Source organism: Furipterus horrens, unplaced genomic scaffold (genome assembly GCF_987537825.1).
Source record: "Furipterus horrens unplaced genomic scaffold, mFurHor1.1.pri manual_scaffold_7, whole genome shotgun sequence".
Lineage (NCBI taxonomy): Eukaryota > Metazoa > Chordata > Mammalia > Chiroptera > Furipteridae > Furipterus > Furipterus horrens.
Window position 1 is genome coordinate 132,275,900 of NW_028327177.1, and position 22,560 is coordinate 132,298,459.

At 39.2% G+C, this 22,560-nt stretch overlaps 1 protein-coding gene across 1 annotated transcript in view; it reads left to right on the forward strand.

Moving 5' to 3' along the window:
- ARPP21 (cAMP regulated phosphoprotein 21) overlaps window positions 1-22,560 on the forward strand; it is a 102,279-nt gene that overhangs the window by 23,299 nt on the left and 56,420 nt on the right. Inside the window, exons 11-15 of the mRNA XM_090284476.1 lie at window positions 1,391-1,492; window positions 7,608-7,645; window positions 9,559-9,618; window positions 13,972-14,201; window positions 19,470-19,703. Of these exons, the coding sequence (XP_090140602.1) occupies window positions 1,391-1,492; window positions 7,608-7,645; window positions 9,559-9,618; window positions 13,972-14,201; window positions 19,470-19,703 (664 nt within the window). The remainder of the gene's footprint in view (window positions 1-1,390; window positions 1,493-7,607; window positions 7,646-9,558; window positions 9,619-13,971; window positions 14,202-19,469; window positions 19,704-22,560) is intronic.

Sequence of the window (22,560 nt, forward strand, 5' to 3'; positions counted from 1 at the left end):
AGAATCAAGTTCATGTTGTAGTCTCCCGACCCTTCTCCTTCCCATGTTTTATCGTCCGTGTCAATCGCCTGCTTGTTTTGCATGAACTGTAGCACAACTCTCTCTCTCTCTCTCTGTATTTTGCTTGTGATGAAACATTGTGTTGCTAGAGAGTAGCCTGACTCATGGCACCTCAATAAGGGGAGAGATATTTTACTGAATTTCTTCTCCGCATGGGGGTGTGGGATCCAGGGCCATTAGGAAGAAAACTGAGTAAATGGCAAAGGAAACAAGTTTTACGTGAGAATAAGAACAGTAGATAATCATCAAAATGCCATTGCACTTTGTGTCTCTGACAATCAAAATAGATTTCTTTTTGAAAATGACTTTGCTTGAACATTCTTAAGGGCAAGATAATAAGCATCTCACTCAAGTTATTATTTTAATTCTTCTCAGTGAGTCACTGAAAGGCAGTATGTGCATCTGTGACATTAAAAAAAAAAAAAAAACCTGTTCATCATTTGTATCGCATTTCCTCCCACCGCCACGGGGCTCCACCGCGGCTCGCGCTGCCTCTGGAACGCGTGCCGGAGTCGTGTCCTTAGTGGGTGTCTGTTGAATGGATGGATGCATGTGGCTAGGGCAGAGCATGTCGTGAGAAATGGCGAGAGGAAGCTGGGAGGGCAGTTGAGATGCAGGACGTGGTTCAGATGAAGGAGGGAGAAGAGCAGTCCTCATGCTGGGTTCTTTGAATTGTTACCTCACATTTCTTGGTATTGGCCCTGATTAACAAACACATTTCAGATGTAATTCCTACTTTCTATGCCAGATGCAGTGTCACTGAGTGAATTAAACAATTTAGAATATAGAGCAAGAGTGTCCACATCTTCCTTTCCACTCATTATTTCTTGGCGCAGTTGCTGTGTTCTTCCAGACCCCAAATTTTCTAAGCCATTTCTTCCCTTAGCCACCTTTATCTAGCCACCACTTCTTTGTTTTCCTTTTGATTGTTTGTTTGTTTGTTTGGGTTTTTCTTTTTACCAACATTCTGCCTCTTTTGGAGAAAACAAAATCACAAAGATTAGCAAAGGAGACAGAGTCCATCATGATGAACTGTCACATAGCTGAACTGACCTAACGCCTGAGGCACATCTGGGCACTTCCATTCTAGAAACACCTGTGCTACTTGCACCCAGCAACCAGGATCAGTAATCATGTCCTGGCATTGCATGTCATGCACATGCAGCACACATGTGCCCCCCCACAACTTCCTCGGGGACCCGAGGGAGTGAAACTTGTCATGCCCCATTTGTTTAAGTGAACATTTATTACCCTTAGCTGACAGTTGCTTAACCACAGGCTTCTAACAGCTCAACTTGGATAACCCTCCTGATTTCTTTTTTCTGTTCAGCAAAACAGAATGCATCCATTTAGAGATGACAGACGAAGTAAATCAATTGAAGAGAGAGAAGAGGAATATCAGAGAGTGAGGGAGAGAATATTTGCACACGATGTGAGTAGTTGTTTTAATTGCCTCTTTAGTGCGGTCCTTCCATCGGCAGTAAGGCAGCCTCAGTCCCCAGACAGTGAGCTGGCAGGGACAAAGGGAGCTGGAGCCAGGAAACAAATGGAACTGCAGCAAACTAGAGGTGTTTCTGGAAGTGGCCCCAGTTCAGGGAAGTGATAGAAAAGTAGCCAGGACTTTGAGTGTCTTCCTAGGATGTGACCTGAGTGGAAATTGAGGTATAATTTTGATCAATTAAATAGAGAGTGTGGCCAGATTTGAAGAAGTGCCTTCACGTCCGTATCCGTCAGCAGGAAGTACATTGTTGTCGTTTTCATATCAATATTGTGCAGTGAAATTACAAAAAAGAAGGAAGAGTCTGGGGAGCACACAGACAGAATTTTCTGCATTCTTAGCAAGTACGAGCCTTTTATTATCTCAACGTTAAACAATAATACTCATTTCCCCCTCAATTTCAGATCAAATTACTGTTGGAAACAATTTTCAATGTCATAATGATAAAACAACTTCTTTTGTTTTTGTTCAAATCCCCACAAATAAGATGTGGTAGGAATTTTTTTTTTTTTATCCTTTTACCCACTGTGGTCAAAATAAAATACAATTAAATTATATAAAAACTAATAGGTTAAAAAAGAAAAGCTGGACTTAAATGCAAGAAAATGAAAAGGGCAAGCGATTGTCGTAGTTGTGCCATTCCATGAAATCATTTTTGGCAGCCTCCTAAAATGCTGGGTCCTTTCCTTTGCAGAAGTAGAGGCCTGAGCTCCTTTACACAGACTGTGGCCAATACCTTTGGATCTACTAGGTCAGGTGGGGCATCCGACCTCTTGCCGTGATTTGCTCTTGGAGGCTATTGCAGAGTCTGCCTATGTCCCTAGGCTTCATTGCTGAGCATGGATGAGGACTGCTGTCCTGAGGGGTTTCAGGTCCAAGCCAGTTCCCCCAATTCTGCATTGGGTGCTGCATCTTTTAATATGAAGCTGCAGAGGAAGCAGCCGTCTGCACTTTCTTCACCTTGGCACAGGCTTCTTCTGGTATCTCTTCCAGATTCTTTCTGCCATTCTTGGATACATTAAAATCAAGTTTTGATGATTGAATAATCTAGCTCAGAATTCAGAAATTAGGAGAGTGGGAGAGCGGGAGATGGAGGTAGCCATAGTTGGACGAGGTTTGGTACAGTTCTAGAAGATTCTGTGCATGTGTGGACTACTTCGACTTTTATCATGGTTGGAGTTATTGCTGGTACAGCTTGACACATGGAAGGCCTTCAGCTGTGCTTGCTGGGTGTCAGAACGAAGTAATGAGAGGATCTCTGCTAGTGGTGGTAGCGTAAAGGTGCCTCCTGTGGACGGCAGGTAGCATGCTCTTGTCTGGTGACCTTCATGGAGAGAAACTTCTCTGAAAGCCGGTTCACTTTTTATTCTCTCTCTCTCTCTCTCTCTCTCTCTCTCTCTCTCTCTCTCTCTCTCTCTCTCTCTCTCTCTCTCTCACACACACACACACACACACACACACTCACACTCTCACTCACTCATACACACATACACACATTTCCCCTCTTTACTCTGGTTCTGGAAAGCCACACAATTTATGAACGACTTGCTGTATCAAAAGTAAATGCTAATTGCCCAGACAATGTACCAACAACATTATCCTTTTTTCTCCCCAGAGTTGTGCCACATTGCTAGACACTCAGAGCCAGGGGACAGAAAGTCACATCACTGATGCGTGCCTGTGGGAAGGATGGCCCTCAAGCTACTGTCCTTCACTGTGGCTTCCCACATCGGCAGAGAGGTCATTACCAGGAAGGGGGTTGGTATGACTTCCCCGTGCCTGTTTAGAAGATTACTACCAGTAAGGGACCTTGGTCCCAGGGTAAAGATTGGAGGAAGCTGTTGCTGTTTAAAGCCTCTAAGGCCACAGGCTCTATTAACATTTTTTAAAAAGTGAAAGCAGACCTAAATGTGAGAAAGCGTTCATGCCAAGCTATTGCCATAACCAACCCATTCCATGAAAGCATTTGACATCCTTTTACAAAAGGCCAAGGCCTCTTCTCCCTGCAGGAGTGGAGGTGAGCTCCTTTGATAGGCTCTCTGGTGGCCTAGATTTCTGGCTTTACTAATTCAAGTTTGTTTCTGACATTACTCCTCACCTGGTCTCTTAGGGTAAGGTTTTCAATGGGCATCCTGTACCCAGAGGACACTCATAGAAGGGCTTCAGAGATTAAATAAAATCCCAGATAACAACTATAAAATATTATGTTCATGAGCATATGTGCATATTTCTAAGGAAAAGGTCTCTAGTGTTTTGTTTTGTTTTCTTAAAACTTTTCATTATCCTTTAAAGGCTAAGTGCAGCTCTTCTAGAGGGAGAAAAAATGCCCAGTGTCTTCCTCCCTAGTCCGGTAGCTCTACAGAGACAATGCTGAGATACTACCCGTGTTCCCTGTTTTAGCTACTTATTGCTGCCTAAAAAAATAATCCCCAAATTTGTCAGCTTCAAACAAAACAAAACAATACTTCTTGTCTCATGGTTTACTTTGGGTCAGGAACCTGGGCGTGGCTTAGCCAAGTGATTCTGGCTCAGGGTCTTCCAAGAGGTTAAGGTCAAGATGTCGGCTGCAGCTTCAGTCATCTGAAGCTCAGTGAAGTACTTACTTGTTTCCTAACTCACTCACATGTTGGAAGGCTTCAGTTCCTTGCTGGTATTGGCAGGAGATCTGAGTTTTTACTTTGCGGACCTCTCCATAGGCTGTTGAGTGTCTTTAAGACATGGCACCTAGCTTCCCCATGAGAGGAAGAGAGAGGGCCCCAGATGGAAAACACAGTCTTTTATAACCTAATCCTGGAAATGTCATGCCTTCCCCTTCTGTTATGTTCTGTTAGACACACTGTAGTGCCGGTGCAATGCGAGAGAGAGACTACACGGGAAGTGAAAGCCAGGAGGCAGGGATTGTTGGGGCCACCCTGTGTTAAACAGGATATTACTGTGTCCTCCTCTATTAACACAAACTCAGTGACCTAACAGCATTATGAACTTTCTTGAATACATATTGCAGCAGATCTTCCTATTACTTATACAGAGACAGGACCCTTCAGGGGACTTTCATCTACACAATTCTAGATTCCCAAGTGACCGTTGCTCCTGCCCAGACACACTGTTGAGGTCCACAAGATCATTAAAATCTATGAAGTCAATTGTAAAACAAATGCAAAGAATCCAGCATAAGGATACTGTGTTATAGATGTCTAGTCTTTTTCTTAGGTGGTCTTTAATGTAGTATTTTCATAATTTAAAATGAGGTAGTAAAGCCAGCTTTCCCTGGTCATTATTGAATAGTAGTCATTCAAACTGGTTGAAATATTTATATTCTTAAGCAGCATTTTTTTTACTTGAAGTTACAATAGAGAATTATAGAGAAATACTTCCTGATATTGACACTTTAACAGAAATCAGGTTTGTTTTAAAATTTGATGTGTTCTTGATAGCTTACAAATGAAATGTATCTTGATGGCTAAGGTGTTTGTGTGTGTGTGTGCTTTTGTACTTCGGTGCACAATCAGAGCATGCAGATTACTTTGGGTGTTCTAGAAAACAATTTTCAAATTTAATTTGAGAATTTTGTTATCTTGAGGTAGAACAAATTTATTCATTATTTGAGAACTAAATTGTTGTAAATCAGAACACACAAAAATTTAGTTCTCAAAGAAAAAAGAACTATATTTTGGTCATCAAAAGTATTTGAAATATAACTTCTATTTCCTTCAGCTTGTTTTATGATTAAGCCTATGCAACATTGCTAGTTTGAAGGTTAAGTTGATAAAGCAGTATATGTTTGAAAAGAATATGTTTTGCCTGGCAGGTAATTTCTGAAGGCTATTTATGTGTAAACAGGGACTCAAGGAGAAGCTCATCCGGTTTCTTTTTTATTTTTTATTTATTTTTAATGTACTGGGATTCCTCCTCAGTGAGCACTGGTAAGGGCACATGGTGCCACCTGGATTGGGGGTGGGACGTGGGAGAGAATTCTGCAACCCATTAGGCAAAATCCTTTTCTCCTTGAAAAAAAATAAGCCCTTTATATCTGAGAGTGCGTGACAACTTTGAATGCTGCATTAATTCCTGTGACAATTTTATCTTTCTCTGCTATTAAAATGTGCAAGTTATTAATACTACTTATTTTTAAAGTTTATGATCATCAGGTACTGAATCACAGCCTATAACCATTTTTTTCTCATTTATGAAAATGTGGTAGAGGGGTGATGAGATGAATTTTTATGACCTTTTCACAAAAGTCAGAGAAATATACTCTTGAGATATGTTTTGGAGAAAGTTATCTTTGACCTGTAGGTGCTTTATTTTCTTTAATTCAAAGAGTCTGGGATGCTTAACTCTTCCCAAAATGCTGTTAGATTCACGAGTGTGAAGAGGTCAGAATGTCTTTGATCAACTCCTTCAGAGCAGTGGTTGAGTCTCAGTAATTCCAAAACCCAGCCAGACTGTTCTAATTGTAAGTGACTGTTTTCCAACGACAAGAGCCAAGAGGTCCAAAGAACTGAATTCATAGTGTGTCTCTGAGACCATCTCACTTTCTTTCACTTACCTTGACTTGCCTCAACCCAGGAGCAAATCCAAACGAAAGGTAACAAAGACAGTAAGATACTTTGTGTACTGTATGTACACTGACCTTCCTAGGAATAATGTGGGTGGCAACTCTTTTCTGTTTGTTTCCCTTTATAAAATTAAATGCCAAATAAAAAAAGAGAGATATTCCACAAAGTCTTTTATGGAATTGAGTCGAGTTTTGGCTTTTTGTTAAATAAAGCTTTTGGCACACCTGGTGTTGAGGACGCACATTAAAGGCACAGAGGTTAAAACAGGAGTGGTTCTAGAGACACCCTCATTGAAATGCTCAGACCACTGAGAAAAATAGGACGCCCAGATCTGGCCCTTTGGCTTAGTGGAAGGAAATGATTCCTCCAATAAAAAGTAACAAGAAACCAATATCCTGCTTGCCTCCCTGAGCAGTGGTTACATTAACGGCATCTTTGAAATCAAAAAGTTGATATTGAAAGGTCATTATTATTTTGTTAGTTTTATTTTATCTTAAAATGGACCTGTGAAGTCTGTGTTTCTTCCTTTAGCAGGTCACTTCTTCATCATTTAGGGAATATACACTATAATATGGTGTGTATATTTACATTTAGAAACTCAGTACCTTGAAAATGGTTTTATGTTCATTCCTAAACACAGTCAACACAGCCACTATATGATAGGACCGTTGCACTATATTTTGTTTGGACTTCTGTTTTTCTGTTTGCTAAAATTTAATTTGATCTACCCTTCTCCCTCATGTGATGACAGAGATTTTATCTTCCTTACATTGTGTATAAATACAAAAAGGAAGATAAATTAACAGTAAGGGGATGGAAGCTAAGAAGAAAGGCATTTGGTTTTCTCTGTGAAAAACTAAGAAATCTTACATGGCATGTGACTTTTCTTTTAATTAGGCTCATTTTATTTTCACTTGCCCACCCCCTGGCTTAGGATTGATTGATGGCATCTCTTCAGCTTTGAGAGTCTTGCCGTTACTCTGTTTATTTCGGGAGAGTTTATCATTGCCAGGTAATAACCACAGGGTAGTGACATTGCGCTCTCCCATCCTCGGGTGGATCGGGTAGATCGTGCCAAGTTCACACGCTCTGCCTTGATTAGAACCTGTCATTCAGGCTCGTGGTGGTGGTGGCATCTCCGCAGCCCCAGAGGAAACCGCTAGCTCATGATCCGAGGGTCACACGTTTCTCCCGCAGTTTCATTCATAACGTCTCTCTTCTTCTGACCTTGATGCTGAACGGGCTAAATCTATTTGAAACCCGGAGGTGCTCTGATGGAAAAGTACTGTGTGCTGCATGAGAATGGTTTCTACTCTAACTCTATAACCTATTTTTTTTCCTTTATTTCCATTTTTTCTAAAAATGGTACATCTTTTTCTTAATGTTTTTCCCTTGGAGGGAAAAAGTAGTTTGAAAATCAGGCAAGGATTTGAGAATCCCTCAACACATCCAGAACGTCTGATACAATGCCTTTTTTTTTTATTTTTCAGTCAGTTTGCTCCCAGGAAAGCCTTTTTATGGAAAACAGGTAAAATGAAATTTGCTTTTTCGTGTCTTTAGAGGAACAAAGTGTGTCATGTGTGTCCTGTATATTCATAGACATATATATATATATATATTCCATATATAAGTGCATGCTGGAATATATGTATAAATAAATACATATATTTTTGTGTACACACCTATATATGCACACATATATGTTATTTAGCATGTTTAAAAAATATTTAATTGAAGAAAAACCTTCTCTCAGTTACTTCTGAACGTGAGTTTGAATGTTTCCCTTATGTCAAGTCTCAACTTCTGGTTCTTCCAACAGTTGTAACTCCTGTTACGTATACCAGGCATTAAAAAGAATAAAAGTTCACACCACATAGGAACTTGCAGTTTCATTGGCTTATTGTACTTGTATATTTGGTATTATTAACCGCTTTCTGTGCCTCCTCAATTGTGTGTAGCTATAATAATAATATTTTGAATAATGTTTTAAGTTTCTCATTCTAAATAATCTATCAGCCTTTATAAAAGGCCTAACTTGGAAATTTTATCTAAACTGGTCTGGATTTCACAGTACACCTGGCTGGGGGGTCAGAAGTGGGCGGTGACTGCTGTGAAATGAATGGGATATGAAATTTACACAAGGTCTTAAGCGTAAAAGTAGAAATTTTTCAAATTTAATATATACTTTTTTTGAATCGTTTTAAACTGATATAGGTATTAAAATGCTCCATTGATTTAAGTGCATACTTTTAAGGGGAATTAGGAGTTCTGCATTTGCAGTACTAATGGGCAACTTGGAATGAAAATACGGTATTCATTTTTTAAGTGGTGGTTATTTCAGGTGTCAGCTTAATGGGTGGCCCCTATAAATTGATTAAAATGCTGGCTGTTTGATTAAATTCCAGTACTTAGAGAAAGTTTAAACTGGTCATTAGAAATGATTGGTGGAAAAAATGCCATCATTCATATTAGCAATTAGAAATCTTCAAGTAACTAAATTCCTCAACTGAATAGACTTGTTTTAGAAAGGGATAAAATTAGAAAACAAGTCTACATAAAAGGACTCGTGAGCATGGACAACAGCGTGGGGACTTCAGGGGTGGAAGGAGGTACAAGGGGACTAAATGGTAAAGAAAAAAAATACAATAAAAAAATAAAAAGAAAAAGATTTTAAAAAGGCTAACAAATATCCCAGGCAGATTCAGACTGGTGTTCCTTATTTTACAGTAAAGTTAAAAATCCACAAGCATTAACATCATAGGGATGAGTCCAAATGCTTCCACAATTTTATCCTTACCGATAAGATTAAATGGGCATTTATTATTTAGTTTAGTGGGAAATCTTATTCCCTAGTCTTCTGGCCCATCATTTTTTTCCCTACTTTACTCTCTGATTTTATTCATTTACTTGGATTTTGTACAAAAAGACTGCTGATATACTTGTGTCTCATATTCAAATTAGATTGTATTCATCAATACAGTAACTGGTCACATACATGCATTACATATGTGAACAAGTCTTGAGGTTTCCATAAAGCGAAAATTTAATTGAGTGAATTCCTTACACAAATAAACCTATTTCTTGGACACCTGCCTTTGAAATGTCACTATTTCACTATACTGAAGAAATAAGGAATAACTTTAATATTACTCAGAGAAAAAGTTACATGTCTATTATATTTATATAAATTTCTTTCTTCTCCTCTCTTCTTCCATCACCTCTGTTTCCTCATCTCTTCCTTCTCCCTAATCTAGCATCAGTGCTTGAATCCCGGGGTAGGGAAAAATCATGCTGCCATTCATTTGTTATGGCAAAATTCAATGTCATGCAAATAAAACAATATGCTGGGTTGATCTGCAAGACAGGTGTGTTATAGTAGAGTGAACATCCATGTACTACCCTGAGGTTGTATATCATAAAAATCATGTTTTTCATTTCCAGTAGGCTCTTGGAAGACAGTAGCATATGCAATGAGACCTATAAGAAAAGACAGCTCTTTCGGTTGGTATGGTTTCCTTTTTTAAAACTGTGTTTTCAGATTGTGTGACAAAAATCAATGTAAAATTTAAGTATATTAGTGTAAAATCTCTCTGTTCATGGAATAAAGTGTGTTTAGTTATCTTTTTGTAAAGCTTGTCACAGAGCTAGTGTTGAAGCCATGTTGGATAATGTGAGATACGGGGCTGGGAGGCCATTACTTTGGATCCTTTAAGGTGGTTTCTCCGATTTTCTGTTTCTCTTCCTTTCTTTCTTTCTCTTTCTTTCTTTCTTTCTTTCTTCCTTCCTTCCTTCCTTCCTTCCTTCCTTCCTTCCTTCCTTCCTTCCTTCCTTCCTTCCTTCCTTCCTTCCTTTCTTTCTTTCTTTCTTTCTTTCTTTCTTTCTTTCTTTTTTTCTTTCTATCTTTCTTTCTTTTTTCCTCAGTGGCTAACTTTGGAAGCACACTGATTTAACATTCCCAAATCAGTGAATTACAGAGTTAAAATTTCCCTGACAGGTTGTAATTGTGTATACATTTCCAACACTGGAAATAAATCAATGATAATTCTATTTGAGTACTTGATTTTCAGCTACTACTATCCATCATAATATTTCAAACAGTATTTTTAAGCACAGATTTTATTTCTAAAGGAAAATATGAGATTGCTTTCAATTAGAATGAGCTATTTAAGTCAATATCTTTGTGGCATATGGGTAATGGATGATATGTATGTATAGATGCATATATAAATATAATATATAATATTAAATTATATGATTTAATTATAATTATATAATTTAATATTATATAATAATTATTATAATAATTTACTAACTAAAATATAGTAATATTACATATTTTAAGTTGTAAACTGCTGGAAGGTCCATGAAAGTGGAAGAATCATACCCATTTTTTCACTACTCCATCAAATGTATTTCTAGCATTCATTCTGAAACAGATATATACCTAATACATATATTAACTTATTAGTGCTTTTTTTGGAATGTTATGATTCGTCTCTGTTTATGACAGGCAAAACAAACAAACAAACAAAGCTCTTGCCTACTTAGAAGAAAAAAATTACCAAGAAAAATAAATAGATTGTGTGCTTCAAGAGTATTTTTTTTACAGTAAATCTGACTTAGGACCTCATCATTAGAATAATTTATTACCTTTGTACTTTGGCAGAAACAAAAGAGAACAAAACAGGATCTTTTTTTTTTTTAACTTCACTCATATTTCTAAGTTGAACTACATAGTCTAATGCCTTTCCCTTGTATTATTTGATACTTTCCACACTTAGAGATTTAAAAAAAACAACCTTGCACTTTTTCTTTGAAAGCCCAAAGGACTAGAATTTACCAGTACTCCTACACTCATAATGACTTAGTTTGCTTAGGCAATATAGCTAAAATGTGGGTTCTTGCCCCTTACTGGCCAGTTAGTTTTACTTAGCCCCAAATCTGGTCCCTAGCCAGAATTATCATCTACTCAGGTCAGCCATCCTAAATCTGGACACCATTGCCCACCAAAATCACCAAGCACGGAAACTAAAAATGATGATTTAGCACAAAGCCATTCATACAATGGTAAAAATCATTCAATGTGTACATCATACCTACCTTGGGTTAAAAAAATGTCATGTTCAGACAAAAAGGAAAATAAATGTCATCAGCTATGTTAATCAGCACAGAAACAGAATTTAGAGTATGTGCTTTTCAACTACTCTAAGATCAAATTCTAGTTATGCATGAGAGGGTCAACTCCTCTTCTTGACCAGGCACTTCATTACCATTGTCTTCCTGGTTTCCAGTAGTAGGCGACCAGGACTGGGCTTAGGAGGGATGGAAAGGCAGTAGAGCATATTTTTGTAATGCCTCTTATGATGCCACACCCAAATAGATATGAAATTTAATTCCGGACCTCCCCTTGCCAATGTAAGGAGAATTATAAAATAGCCTGAGGGACTGGGGGTGCCTCTGGGTGAAGGGGGCAAAGGGGAAAAAAATCCGGACAACTATGATAGCATAATCAATAAAATATTATTTAAAAATATGCAGTTTCAATGTGTAAATATCTAGAGATCATAAGTTAGAATTGGATGTATTCTTTTGAATTTCATTAATGCAAAATCTCTAAAGCAGCAATTTAAATTCCTTCTTTTAACGTGCACTGACCTTGATGTAGGATGATGATTTGAACTGATGCAGGAGTAGAGGAAGTTAAAAGAAATCTTAGGGTGCCATATTGGCCAGGGGATGTGACCCAGGTCTAGAGGAACCACCCAGTGTCCTAGACACGTCTCTGCCACGATAAAGGGTGCAAACTGCAGCAGCTGTGCTAGCATCCAGGAATAGTGGTGGACACTTGCTTTGCACATGAAGGCCCAGCCACATTGGCATTTAGAAGAAGTCTGGATTCCTCCCAGGGAGGTACGGAGTTCATGGGGAGAGGGACCCTTGAAACAGAATTAGTTATAATCACCCCCACATGGTGAGCTTCCTTCTGACACATCCTGTATGTTGAGGTAAGAACCACCCTAAATCCTCTCCTATGATAAACATTCTAAATTAGCTACAACGGAGATCATTGTCACATTCTTTGTACATTCACAGTTGCTAAATGATACTTAGGCAGGCTTTGTCAAAGATGGGTCAAATGAATCAGAAAGGAATGGGAAAGGAATGAAGCTGAATTTGGAGATTGAAAGGGAGACCGTGAGAAACGGACACACTGCTAATCTTCCCAGCAGAAAAGGGTAGTTTTTCCCCAGGCCACCTCCTCTGGCTTTTGTAAATTCCAAAGGACCTTAAGAACTAAAGTCACCTGGCCATTGCTGAGGGTTTGATACTTCCTACTTGCATCCTTGTCCTTTCTTAGATGGTACTTGTTTCTAAAACCAGCCATTCCGAGGTCCTGAGAACAGAGAGACTGTATGTAAGAAAGTGTTGACAAAGGACAGGCGGCACTGAGTGCTTTTTGTCTTGTGAGTTTTCTGCTCCACTTCCTTCCCTCACGCTACAAAGTTCCTATCATAGATCAGCTATTTCATCTGTATTATCCTCGGGTCCATTTACCTTCTTCCATTTTCATGCAATAAAAGAAAAAGTTTAGTAAGTAAAGCTGAAGTAAAACTGAAATTTTCTGTGCATCTTTTTTTTACAAATTGGTGCATGTTTCAACCAGAAATGCATACTTCTAGCATCTCACCAGCTCATTATAGTTTTTTGAAGAATATTTATTAGCAAAGCTACTTCTCACATCTGTGAGCTTTGGATCAAGATCGAGTATATCACATTGCATAGTGATATGAAAATAGGGGTCATATCTACTGCCTTTGATTTATGTCCTCTTATTAATAATCCATGAGAATCTAAGAATATTTTAATGAGCCATTATTTCCAACTGCAGAAAAAGCTTTGAAAATATTAACTGTTACTCTTTTAAAAAACCAATGAAAATGCAAATTTCACCCCCTTTCTCTAGGAAAGACATACAGTTTTGCACACTGCTTAGAGATTCTCTGGAGTCTTCAAACTTCCCTTCTGATTCTTGGCTTTCTTCAAATACATTTGCTCTTTTTCTATTTGAATTTTGAACAACTGTGTTATTTCGCTTATGGAGCTTCTTGTTTGCTTGTTTGTTTGTTCATTCTTTCCTTGACCCCCTTGAAACATTTTCTGTCAGTGCAGTGTTTACACTGTTGTTGCGCTTATCACAGCAGGATTAAAGGGCTCTTCCCTCTGCCCGTGAAGGTTAAACTCACTGGGCAAAATTCTCACCGGAGGTTAACAGAGTAATCTTTGTGACTTCCGTGCTCCCCATCAGAGCCTTCGTGAATTCAGATATATAGCTCATAAAATTAGAAACTAAATTAACAAATGGCTTTTCTGGAACTGTGTGCATTTTCCCATAGTCCAATTACTTCACGCTGAAGGGAGAGACAGCGCTCTTTCTTCTTCGGTAAGAGTTGCTTTTAGGATCATTCCAGATCATAAGCGTTTCCAAATATTGATTTATTGTTGGCTTGGATCAGGAGAGTTTATCTTCCCTCCCGTCCACAACAGAAGTTTTCCATGATATTTTATATCGTGTTTTTCTAGTTGTTTCTCCTTCGCTGGCAGAGGGATCGTGTGACATTTTGTAGGTTTGGTTCTTTTTCTCTTTGTAACATGAGTGTCATGTGTGATGTGTTACCTGTCTGCACATGAACGAGGTACTTGTGGCACTGTTTGCGGGGCAGCAGCTTTAATGGGAAGGGTTGACAAGAAGGGTCTCCTGTAGATGACTCTTCCAGGAATGGTCCCACTCGGTGTCCACCCAGCTCATGGAATGTAACACTGTCCCTGTGCGTTTTTCCGATGGCCATGCTCCAGGGGCAACAGAGACGGCTCAGGGAGAACGTCCGGGAGTCGGCAGAGCAGTTCGGAGAATGAACTCAAGTGGTCTGACCACCAACGGGCCTGGAGCAGCACTGACTCTGAGAGCTCCAACCGCAATCTCAAGCCCGCCATGACCAAGACGGCGAGTTTTGGGGGCATCACGGTGCTGACCAGGGGTGACAGCACATCCAGTACCAGGAGTACCGGGAGGCTCTCCAAAGCAGGTAGTAGTACTGAAAGGGTTTAAGTCCTGTGGTGTTGTCTGAGTTCTACCCAAGTCAACATTCCCTCTGACCTTGAGTGGACTGATGATGATGATGTTAGTTACTGGGATAGACTGAGGTCAGAAGGTGCAGCTTAAATACCAGTACGGCCTCTTGCTAGCTGTGCACCTACGTCCAATTATTAACCTCTCTAGTTTCTGGTTTCCTTATCTATAAAATGTAGGTGATACAAAAATTTATTCTAACCCCCCTCAGTAGACTATTGTAGGTTTCACTTCAATCATTTATGTAAAAATGGTTACCAGGGCGCATGCACAGGGCAACTATTTTACAAAGGTTTGCTCTTTAAAAATGTAATACTATGAGTTATTTCTTAAAACCACATTGTAAGGTAATTAGGATATTAATAGTTTACGTTCTTGATTTGGCATACTGTTAGTAGGATCCTGGGCAAGTTAATTAACCTCTTTGTGCCTCAGTTTCCTCATCTGAGAAAGGGGAATATTAGCGCAAATAATTCAAAGTTATTGTTAAGACCAAGAGTTAATATACTCAAAGCAATATCTGGCAAGTTATTAGCCTTCAGTAAATACCAGTTCTTGTTTATTTTAACTATTGCCATTTAATGTTTCCATCCCTGCATTGCAGATAAGGAAAGTGACCCTTAAAATGTTTAGAGTTTCCAAGTAGCCAGGTTCATGCATCTGTTTTTGTTTGTTTTGTTTTGTTTTCCTTCTTAGTGAGTAGTGATGTTTTGAGTTTGATGGTTCAAGTTTCCATGGACAGTCTTTGGTAGTTCATGATGATGAGACATCTCGAACCATTAACTCGAAACAACTTTAAACTGATGGAAACGTCAATACCACAGGGTTCACATTAGTTCTTCTGTTTCCCAAGAATTCCTCACCATTGTTTACAAATTACTTTAGAAATGTTTATGATTAAAATATTTCATACAATCCCAGGAAGATAACAGATAGCACGCCATGAACTTAAGTTTTTATTTTTATTTATATATTTATTATTATTATTATAATTGAATTGATTGGGGTGACTTGGGTTAATAACATTATATGGGTTTTAGGTGTACAATTCTATGATACACCATCTACATATTGCATTGTGTGCTCACCACCCAGGTCAAGGCTCCCTCCATCACCATTTTAGTTTAGTATGTACTGTCATTGTTTGTTTTTGATTTTGCTTCGGAAGTCCAGGGGCCCTGACTCTCAGCTAGGGTTGGGGTGAGTGCTCTGACTCCATGATGAATCAGTGTTAGGGTTCACTGGTGGTGCATTCATGGCCTGGGGTGGCAGGCCAAGGCCAGGGCCATGAGGGAAACAGTGAAAGGATAACACCAGCCAGAGGTTAGACCTGGGCTACCCTCGATGGTGAATACTTTCCCAACCAAGCATCACTCACACTAAAGAGGATTCTATGAAATCTAGGCTCATTATGCTAATGGTTTAGCATAATTATGTTGTTGACAAACGCCTCCTGAGAAATTATCTTGTGTTTTCCTACATAGGCAGAAAATTAATAGCATTTAGTCATAGGCATTACTTCATATATACATATCTTGCTTCCTGGAAAGATTCAGGTGGGCTCACACTGCCTTCTGTCATTTTTATTCAGCAATTGGAGCATTCTTGATTTCTAACTCTAATTAATTGCTCTTATATTCCACTATTGCAGCAACTAAAGTCAAGAAAATCCACTGTGGTGCACTTAAGCTCTTGTAAACTAAGAAAGGTTCAATAGTTTTAAATCTTCTTAAAAGGCAGAAACCAAGTACCTTAAATGGCGCACTTGAAAATTCCAGTACACCAAGAGAGCTCTCAGGATTTTTAAATTAATCGTCATCTCCATGCGCCAGTCCCCAATCATGTCCAAAGCAGAGCTTTTGGGAAACATTTAAAACACCTCAAGAATGCTAAAATGCCGTGTTCTTTGAAGAATGGTTAGAAATTGTAAGTGCTTCAGACATTTTTTTTTTTTTTTTTAATCTAGGTGTCTTCATTTGAAAGCTTGTCAAGGTACACGAAAGGAAAGCAAAAAAAAAAAAAAAAATTAAAGGAGATATAGCTAGGATGTCAAAACAAACACACAATTTCCCAAGATGGTTTTTATGAAGCAAAGCTGTCAGTCTTGCCGTCATGAGACTTTAGAACAGCACAAGTTTCCCATTTTTTCATCACATTATACACAGTGGAATTGCAAACTTCCTTTTCACCCTTCAGAAGGCAAGTCCAGAGTTGTGACATTTAAGTCACTCTCCTCCTCTAATTGCATAGGTTGGAGCTTTATGGAGATAACAAGGAGACTTTTTCCAAGTGGGCAACATTTTCCTACATTTTGGAAGACGCTTGTTACTGACGTCTGAACAAACAAGCACACTCCCTGGGCTGTCTTTCCGCTATTGTGTCCCCCGCACTGAGCGCACAGTCACCTAACAGATGTCCAGCACACACCTGGAGAGGGTCGATGACGTCATCACGTCATGACATCCTCCTTGTGAGGAGACCCGGAATGGCGTCTGAGCTGCGCTCTCTCTCGACGGTTCCTGGGTAGTGGCGATGCGTTTGAGAAACAGGAGTTTGGCGTCTGTTTCTCTGCACACTGGCCACCCCCCATGTTTTTCCATCATCCCTCCCTCTGGATCTCCACAGCAAGGATTCTCAACTTTAGCTGCATCAGGATTCCTTAAAGCACAGATGGTTTGTTCAGAAACCATGCTTGGAGAACAAGTGATCCAGAGAAATAAGATGGTCTTCTCTTTGGTTCTAATAATTTCACATGGCCTGGTATTTGGTTCGCTGTAGGCAAGGGTTTTCTTCTTGTCACCTTCCTGGTCTACACGCTAGAGCATTTTGGAAGCCGGTCAAAGGCACCGCATCTTGCTGCCACTTCCTCTTCTGCATGTTTATTCCCACCACTACACTCATGCATCCTGGGTATTCTTTCCTGCCTTGTAATTTCAGAAGCTTTAGGTTATTCTGCTGAACTCTGCTCCCTAGATATAGAGACATTTCCTTGAATTCAGGGGGAATAAAAGTACCTATAGTTCAGGATCCTTAAAAGAAGAAAAATTGCACCAGATGAGTTTAACAGGCAAGGAAGACTTTATACATAACTATTGCAATAGGAGTCAAAGACTGTTACAGTAGGAGCAGGAGATTAGATTCAACCCTGCTGAAATAGAAGGCAGGGGAGTTTTCAGTGAGCTCATGGAAAAGTGCTGGAGGACTTAGACTTTAGAGAGGTGATCGGTCAATTTGATTAAGTCATGTGTGTTTGCGACCTGGTTTTTCTCGAAGTCAGGTTCTTACCCTCGCACAGAAACTGACAGACAAGAGCACTATTTTTCTTGATGATCACATTTCAGAGGGATGGCTCGCAAGTTTTCACTAGTTCACACTTCAGATCAGAATTACGACATGCCTCACTGGACATAATAATTTCCGTAGGACCTTCTATGGCTGGGGGCAGGAAGTTTTACTGTATTATTACTGCTGTTGTTATTGTTGGCTCTGTATTAGTGTCAAAGTTGGATGGTAACCTCAAGTCATATGTGGAAAATCCTCAAACTCTGCAGCTTGCACTGGGCTATGACTTCAGGGTCATGATATCATTGATGTGGTCTCAATATTATGCCTAGTATTTTCAAAATTCCTTTTAGGTCCTTTATTTTTCTCCCTATGTATTATTCAGAACCTTGTGAGTATTTTAAACTAGTTGGATGGAGCATCCTGAATTAACTTGAAACTGTATAATTTTTAATAATCAAGTCATGGAAAAAGAGACAGTTCCCAACCGAGAACACAGTAGCAGTCCAAGGTATATTCACATGCATGCTTTCTTTTCAGAAGGCAGCTTGGTCATGGTTAAATCTAGCTTAGTCTGTCAAGGTCAAATTCTAGCTCTGTTGTTATCTAGCTGTGTGAGTCGACTTGAGTTATCTAACTTCTCCCTATCTATATAAGCAGTAATAGTACTTATTATGAGTGTTTATCCAGGTGTTCATGTGTACTAAATGCTCAAGAAATATCACTGTCCTCCTACTCAAGAATTATTGTTCTTCACCGGCCCCTCCTCCCTGCAACTACATGGTGTTTTCCTATCACTTGTTTTAAAATATTTCCAGTTTAAGGGTACATTTTAGAGTCTTAAAAACAATGTTAACTATTCACTACATATGCTAACCTTTAATTCCACAGAAGAATGCATTTTTAATGACATAAGTCAATAATTGTGGGCTAATGATGTGCAAAATTTACTGCATTTTTGCAATCTATGATATCATCCAAATCATCTATTAGTTTAAATTCACAGACTTAGAAATTTTGTTTGGTGTGTTTTCTCTCCGATGCTCTTGCTAATACTCGATGCCCAGAACAACCACAATCAAGGTCTCCGGAGCTGCTTGACTCTAGTTACAGTGAAAGGCAGCTAGAGCCTAAGGGACATGGGATGTAGCAGGAGTTTCTTTGTCCCCAGTGGAGGGAGAGAGGGAGATGATTACGGCTGGCTTCCACCTGGGGGGCTTCTGAGCCCTCACCCATTTACCTGCATGTTTGAGAAATCCGCAGTCCACAATTACCAATGACTTTTCTGTGTCATTCGAAGGATGCTCCACCATTGTTATGAAGACCAAACCCTCCTTGGCCCACCTCTTGGCTATATGAATAAGATTTCTACAAATATGTACAATATGGTACAGATCTTAAGCACTCCCAATAGGAATGATCCAGTTCTTCTACTCACATCTGGGGGAAAAGATTATTTCCAACTCTGCGCCTTCAAAATTGAGCTTTGGGGATGTTGAAGAACCAGTATTTTAGAATCATTTCATGATCAGCACATCACAGGACTCCTTAAACTGCAGTCTCTTGAACCTCTATTTTTTTCTCATAACTCCAGCTCAATAAGACATTTCCATGGCATTAATTATTCAGGGTGATAGGACTTTTCAGGCACGGAGTTCAGAGCTTTAGGGTACCATTTACCGATTATTCACCCTAGTGGCATAGGAGAAGGCTAAATGGGAGCATTCCTTCCAAGTCTCTCCTTTTTCAGGGAATTGGCACATCAGAAAATTATGTAGCAGATATTGCAATAAAATGTGAGACCAGAACGTAGGAGGGGGCATTAATTATTCTCACCCTGCAACACTCACCTCAAACTCTTTAATGACAGATTATTTCAACCTAGAACCGTGGATTCTGTCCTCCATGTTGAAGGATGCATTGATTTGTGTCTCCTTGGTAGGTTCTGAGTCGTCCAGCAGTGCAGGCTCTTCAGGATCACTGTCTCGTACCCATCCCCCTCTCCAGAGTGCACCCCTGGTCTCGGGCGTGGCGGCCAGTTCTCCTGGCTGTGTGCCCTATCCGGAAAACGGGATGGGGGGCCAGGTCGGCTCCAGCAGCACCAGCTACATCCTCCTTCCCCTGGAAGCTGCAACGGGCATCCCGCCAGGAAGCATCCTTCTTAATCCACACACAGGTTAGTGTATTACCTCTGCTTTGGCAGGGACTCAAAACCAGGAATCTGTTCTTGCGTTCAAGTGTTCAATCTTATGATTTTACTAGTGAGGTTTTTTTGTTTGTTTGTTTGTTTTTTTCCCGAAAATTCTTGTTGCATGAACTGCTATAGAAGGTCTTCATTTAGGAAGAGCAGATCTACTGCTAAAATCTACATCTCCACCTTGATGTCAGTATTGATAAAGACATAGTTATAGAGACTTCCCAGAAATATATACCTTTCTGTCTCTCCTCTCTTCACTGACCAGAGTTTCTCATGTACTCCCAGGAACTGAGATCAGAGATCAGTGAGTGATGAATTGGAATGAATTAAAACTTTGTGTTGCTCAGAATAAATCCATGTGAAGCATATTATGATGTTAAAAGTGTTCTTTGCCTCCAAAATATTTCAGAAACTTGATATTAATTGGGACACATAGTGGATTATTAATTATAGAAGATGCTTTCTGACCTTGCAACTTCATCTGATTCCTGCTGGAGAATGAGGAATAGCAGTGGTGAAGGGGCTACAGTGGGCAAATTCTTATGTATTTTAGAGAGTCTAGGCCTAGTCTGGTTTTGGTGGGGTTTGGAAAATTGGTAACTTCACAAATATAGTTTCTTCAAAGGTAAATAAATGGCTATTGGTTGTTAATGTTTTAATTTCTCTGCAGTCAGTTAATTTCCACACTGGTTGCATAGGATCCAGAGCATGGAGCCAATAGACTGTTGAACATCTGCTTCATGTGGAGTCTTCTCCAGCGGGGCAGTGTTGCACATGCCTCAAGGCCATGTGACAATATCCGCAGACATTTTGGGTATCATGACTGAGGGGTGAGGAGACTGCTACTGACATTTAAGAAGGCAGAGGCCAGAGGTGCCACTAAACATCCTGCAGTGCACTGGTCAGCTCCTTTCAACAGGGGATCATGCACAGCAAGAGGTCAGTCGTGCCTTGGTGGAGAAATCCTGGGCTAGAAGGCTTGGCATTGACCAGTCACTTCCTTAGCCTTTCTAGTGATGGAACTGTCCCCAAAACATATCTGAGGTTGAGTTTAGATTATTACAGATTGTTTCTTTAAGTGGCTAGACTTGAAAATGCAAAACCAGATGTGAATCTTGTAAAAACGTCCTGACTCAATCTTCTCACATACATAGTGCTACCAGTAATTAGGAAATTCAGAGAAACATGAGAATGCTAGTAAAATAGTTACTTGAATAATTGCCACATTTTCATGAAAACATATGGCACATTCTCAAGGCAGGGTGTTTGATTGAGACATTTTGAAAATGCCATCAGCTTCAGGGAAAAGAAGACATAATCATTTTATTGAAAACCGTTTGAAAGCTTTCTGATTAGATACTTCTAAGGAGAATATTCTATTGCTTTTATTTTATTTGGATCATCGTAAGCACTATAGAAGAAATTAAAAGAAAACCGGGATCATATTCATTACTCTGGGCACTGTTCAAAACATGATCCGACTCTGTTGGCTGAAATTCTTTCACTTTTAATTGAGATGGAGGGCTTGCAGAAAAGAGCTCAAAACTAAGCATTAGTTTTGAGTGGTTTGTTTTCAGCAAAATTGTAGAGCGTTTCCAAAAAGCACAACAGAGTATTTTCAGGGTATAATACAAGAATATTATTTGTAATGACAGTGTGGTTGAGCATGTGTATGTGTATATTATCATCTGCAATCTTGTTTACAGAAAGAAGAAAACTGCTTTCGGGTGCCAAGTCCCAATTCTTATTCATTAGATGGAGTCATTTAAAGCTGTTATCAAAATATCTCCTTTCAAAGAGGATCCTAACTTAGAAGCGGGATCTAATAACACTGTTGAACAGCTTTGCCATACACACTTCTCTGATCTGACAAATGCTAGATGTTAAAATATCCCTAGACGAGAAAGAGAATATATTAATAAATAAAAAAAGATCCCTAGACCAGAAGATGTAAGGCGAATTATAATGCTTCTTCTTTTGCAGAATGTGTTTATTCTTATAAATGGAAAATATGCACATACATGTATGTATATGTGTATATGTGTGTTCGTGGGGATTGTATATGTGGATCTCTATTGATCCATCTACCTACCAAATCTCTTATAAGACTCTACCATTGAAACAGGAAGTTTGCTTGCTTTGGGCTAGAACTCATCTTTCTATGTCCTTGCTATGAATTCCTGAAATCCATACTTCTCATCCTCTGCCAAATACATGCTAAAAATGATTTGGTTTTAGGAACCAAGAGCATAGAACAACTTTGCTTCTTGTGTCAATTTTTCTTGGGTTCATTTCCTTATTACCAGCACATCTATAAGCTTCTGCAGGAAGGGACCATACTTGGCTCTTTTTTTTTTTACTTCCCTAGAATAGATAACAGAGTATTCTTAGTCACCATGCTTAGGCTCAATAATTACATACTTTTTAAATATTATCAACTACTCATTATAGATATTGAGGTAATAGGGAGCAGTTTTTCATCTAATACCTTATATATGAGAATGTGGCTCATGTATAAAATTATGGTTGATAAAGTATCTGTCTCAAGCAGGATTAAGAAAAGTAATGATTTGAAAATACAAATCATGTTTACTAAATGAAACAAAATGAAACTTCCTTTGTCAGCACAACTGACTTGGCTCTCACTAAGTATGAAATTTTTGAACAAATATTCTTACAGTTAGTTTTCTGAATAAAGCCACAACATCTATTTAGCCTGGCCTTAGACTCAGCGCCCAGCTGGCCGCTCTCTAACTCAGCACCTTTGCCCAGTTCTTCCTTGGCTTTTCAGGGATCTGGATGAGTGAGCTGCTGCAGAGGCCCTTTTTCAAAGTGA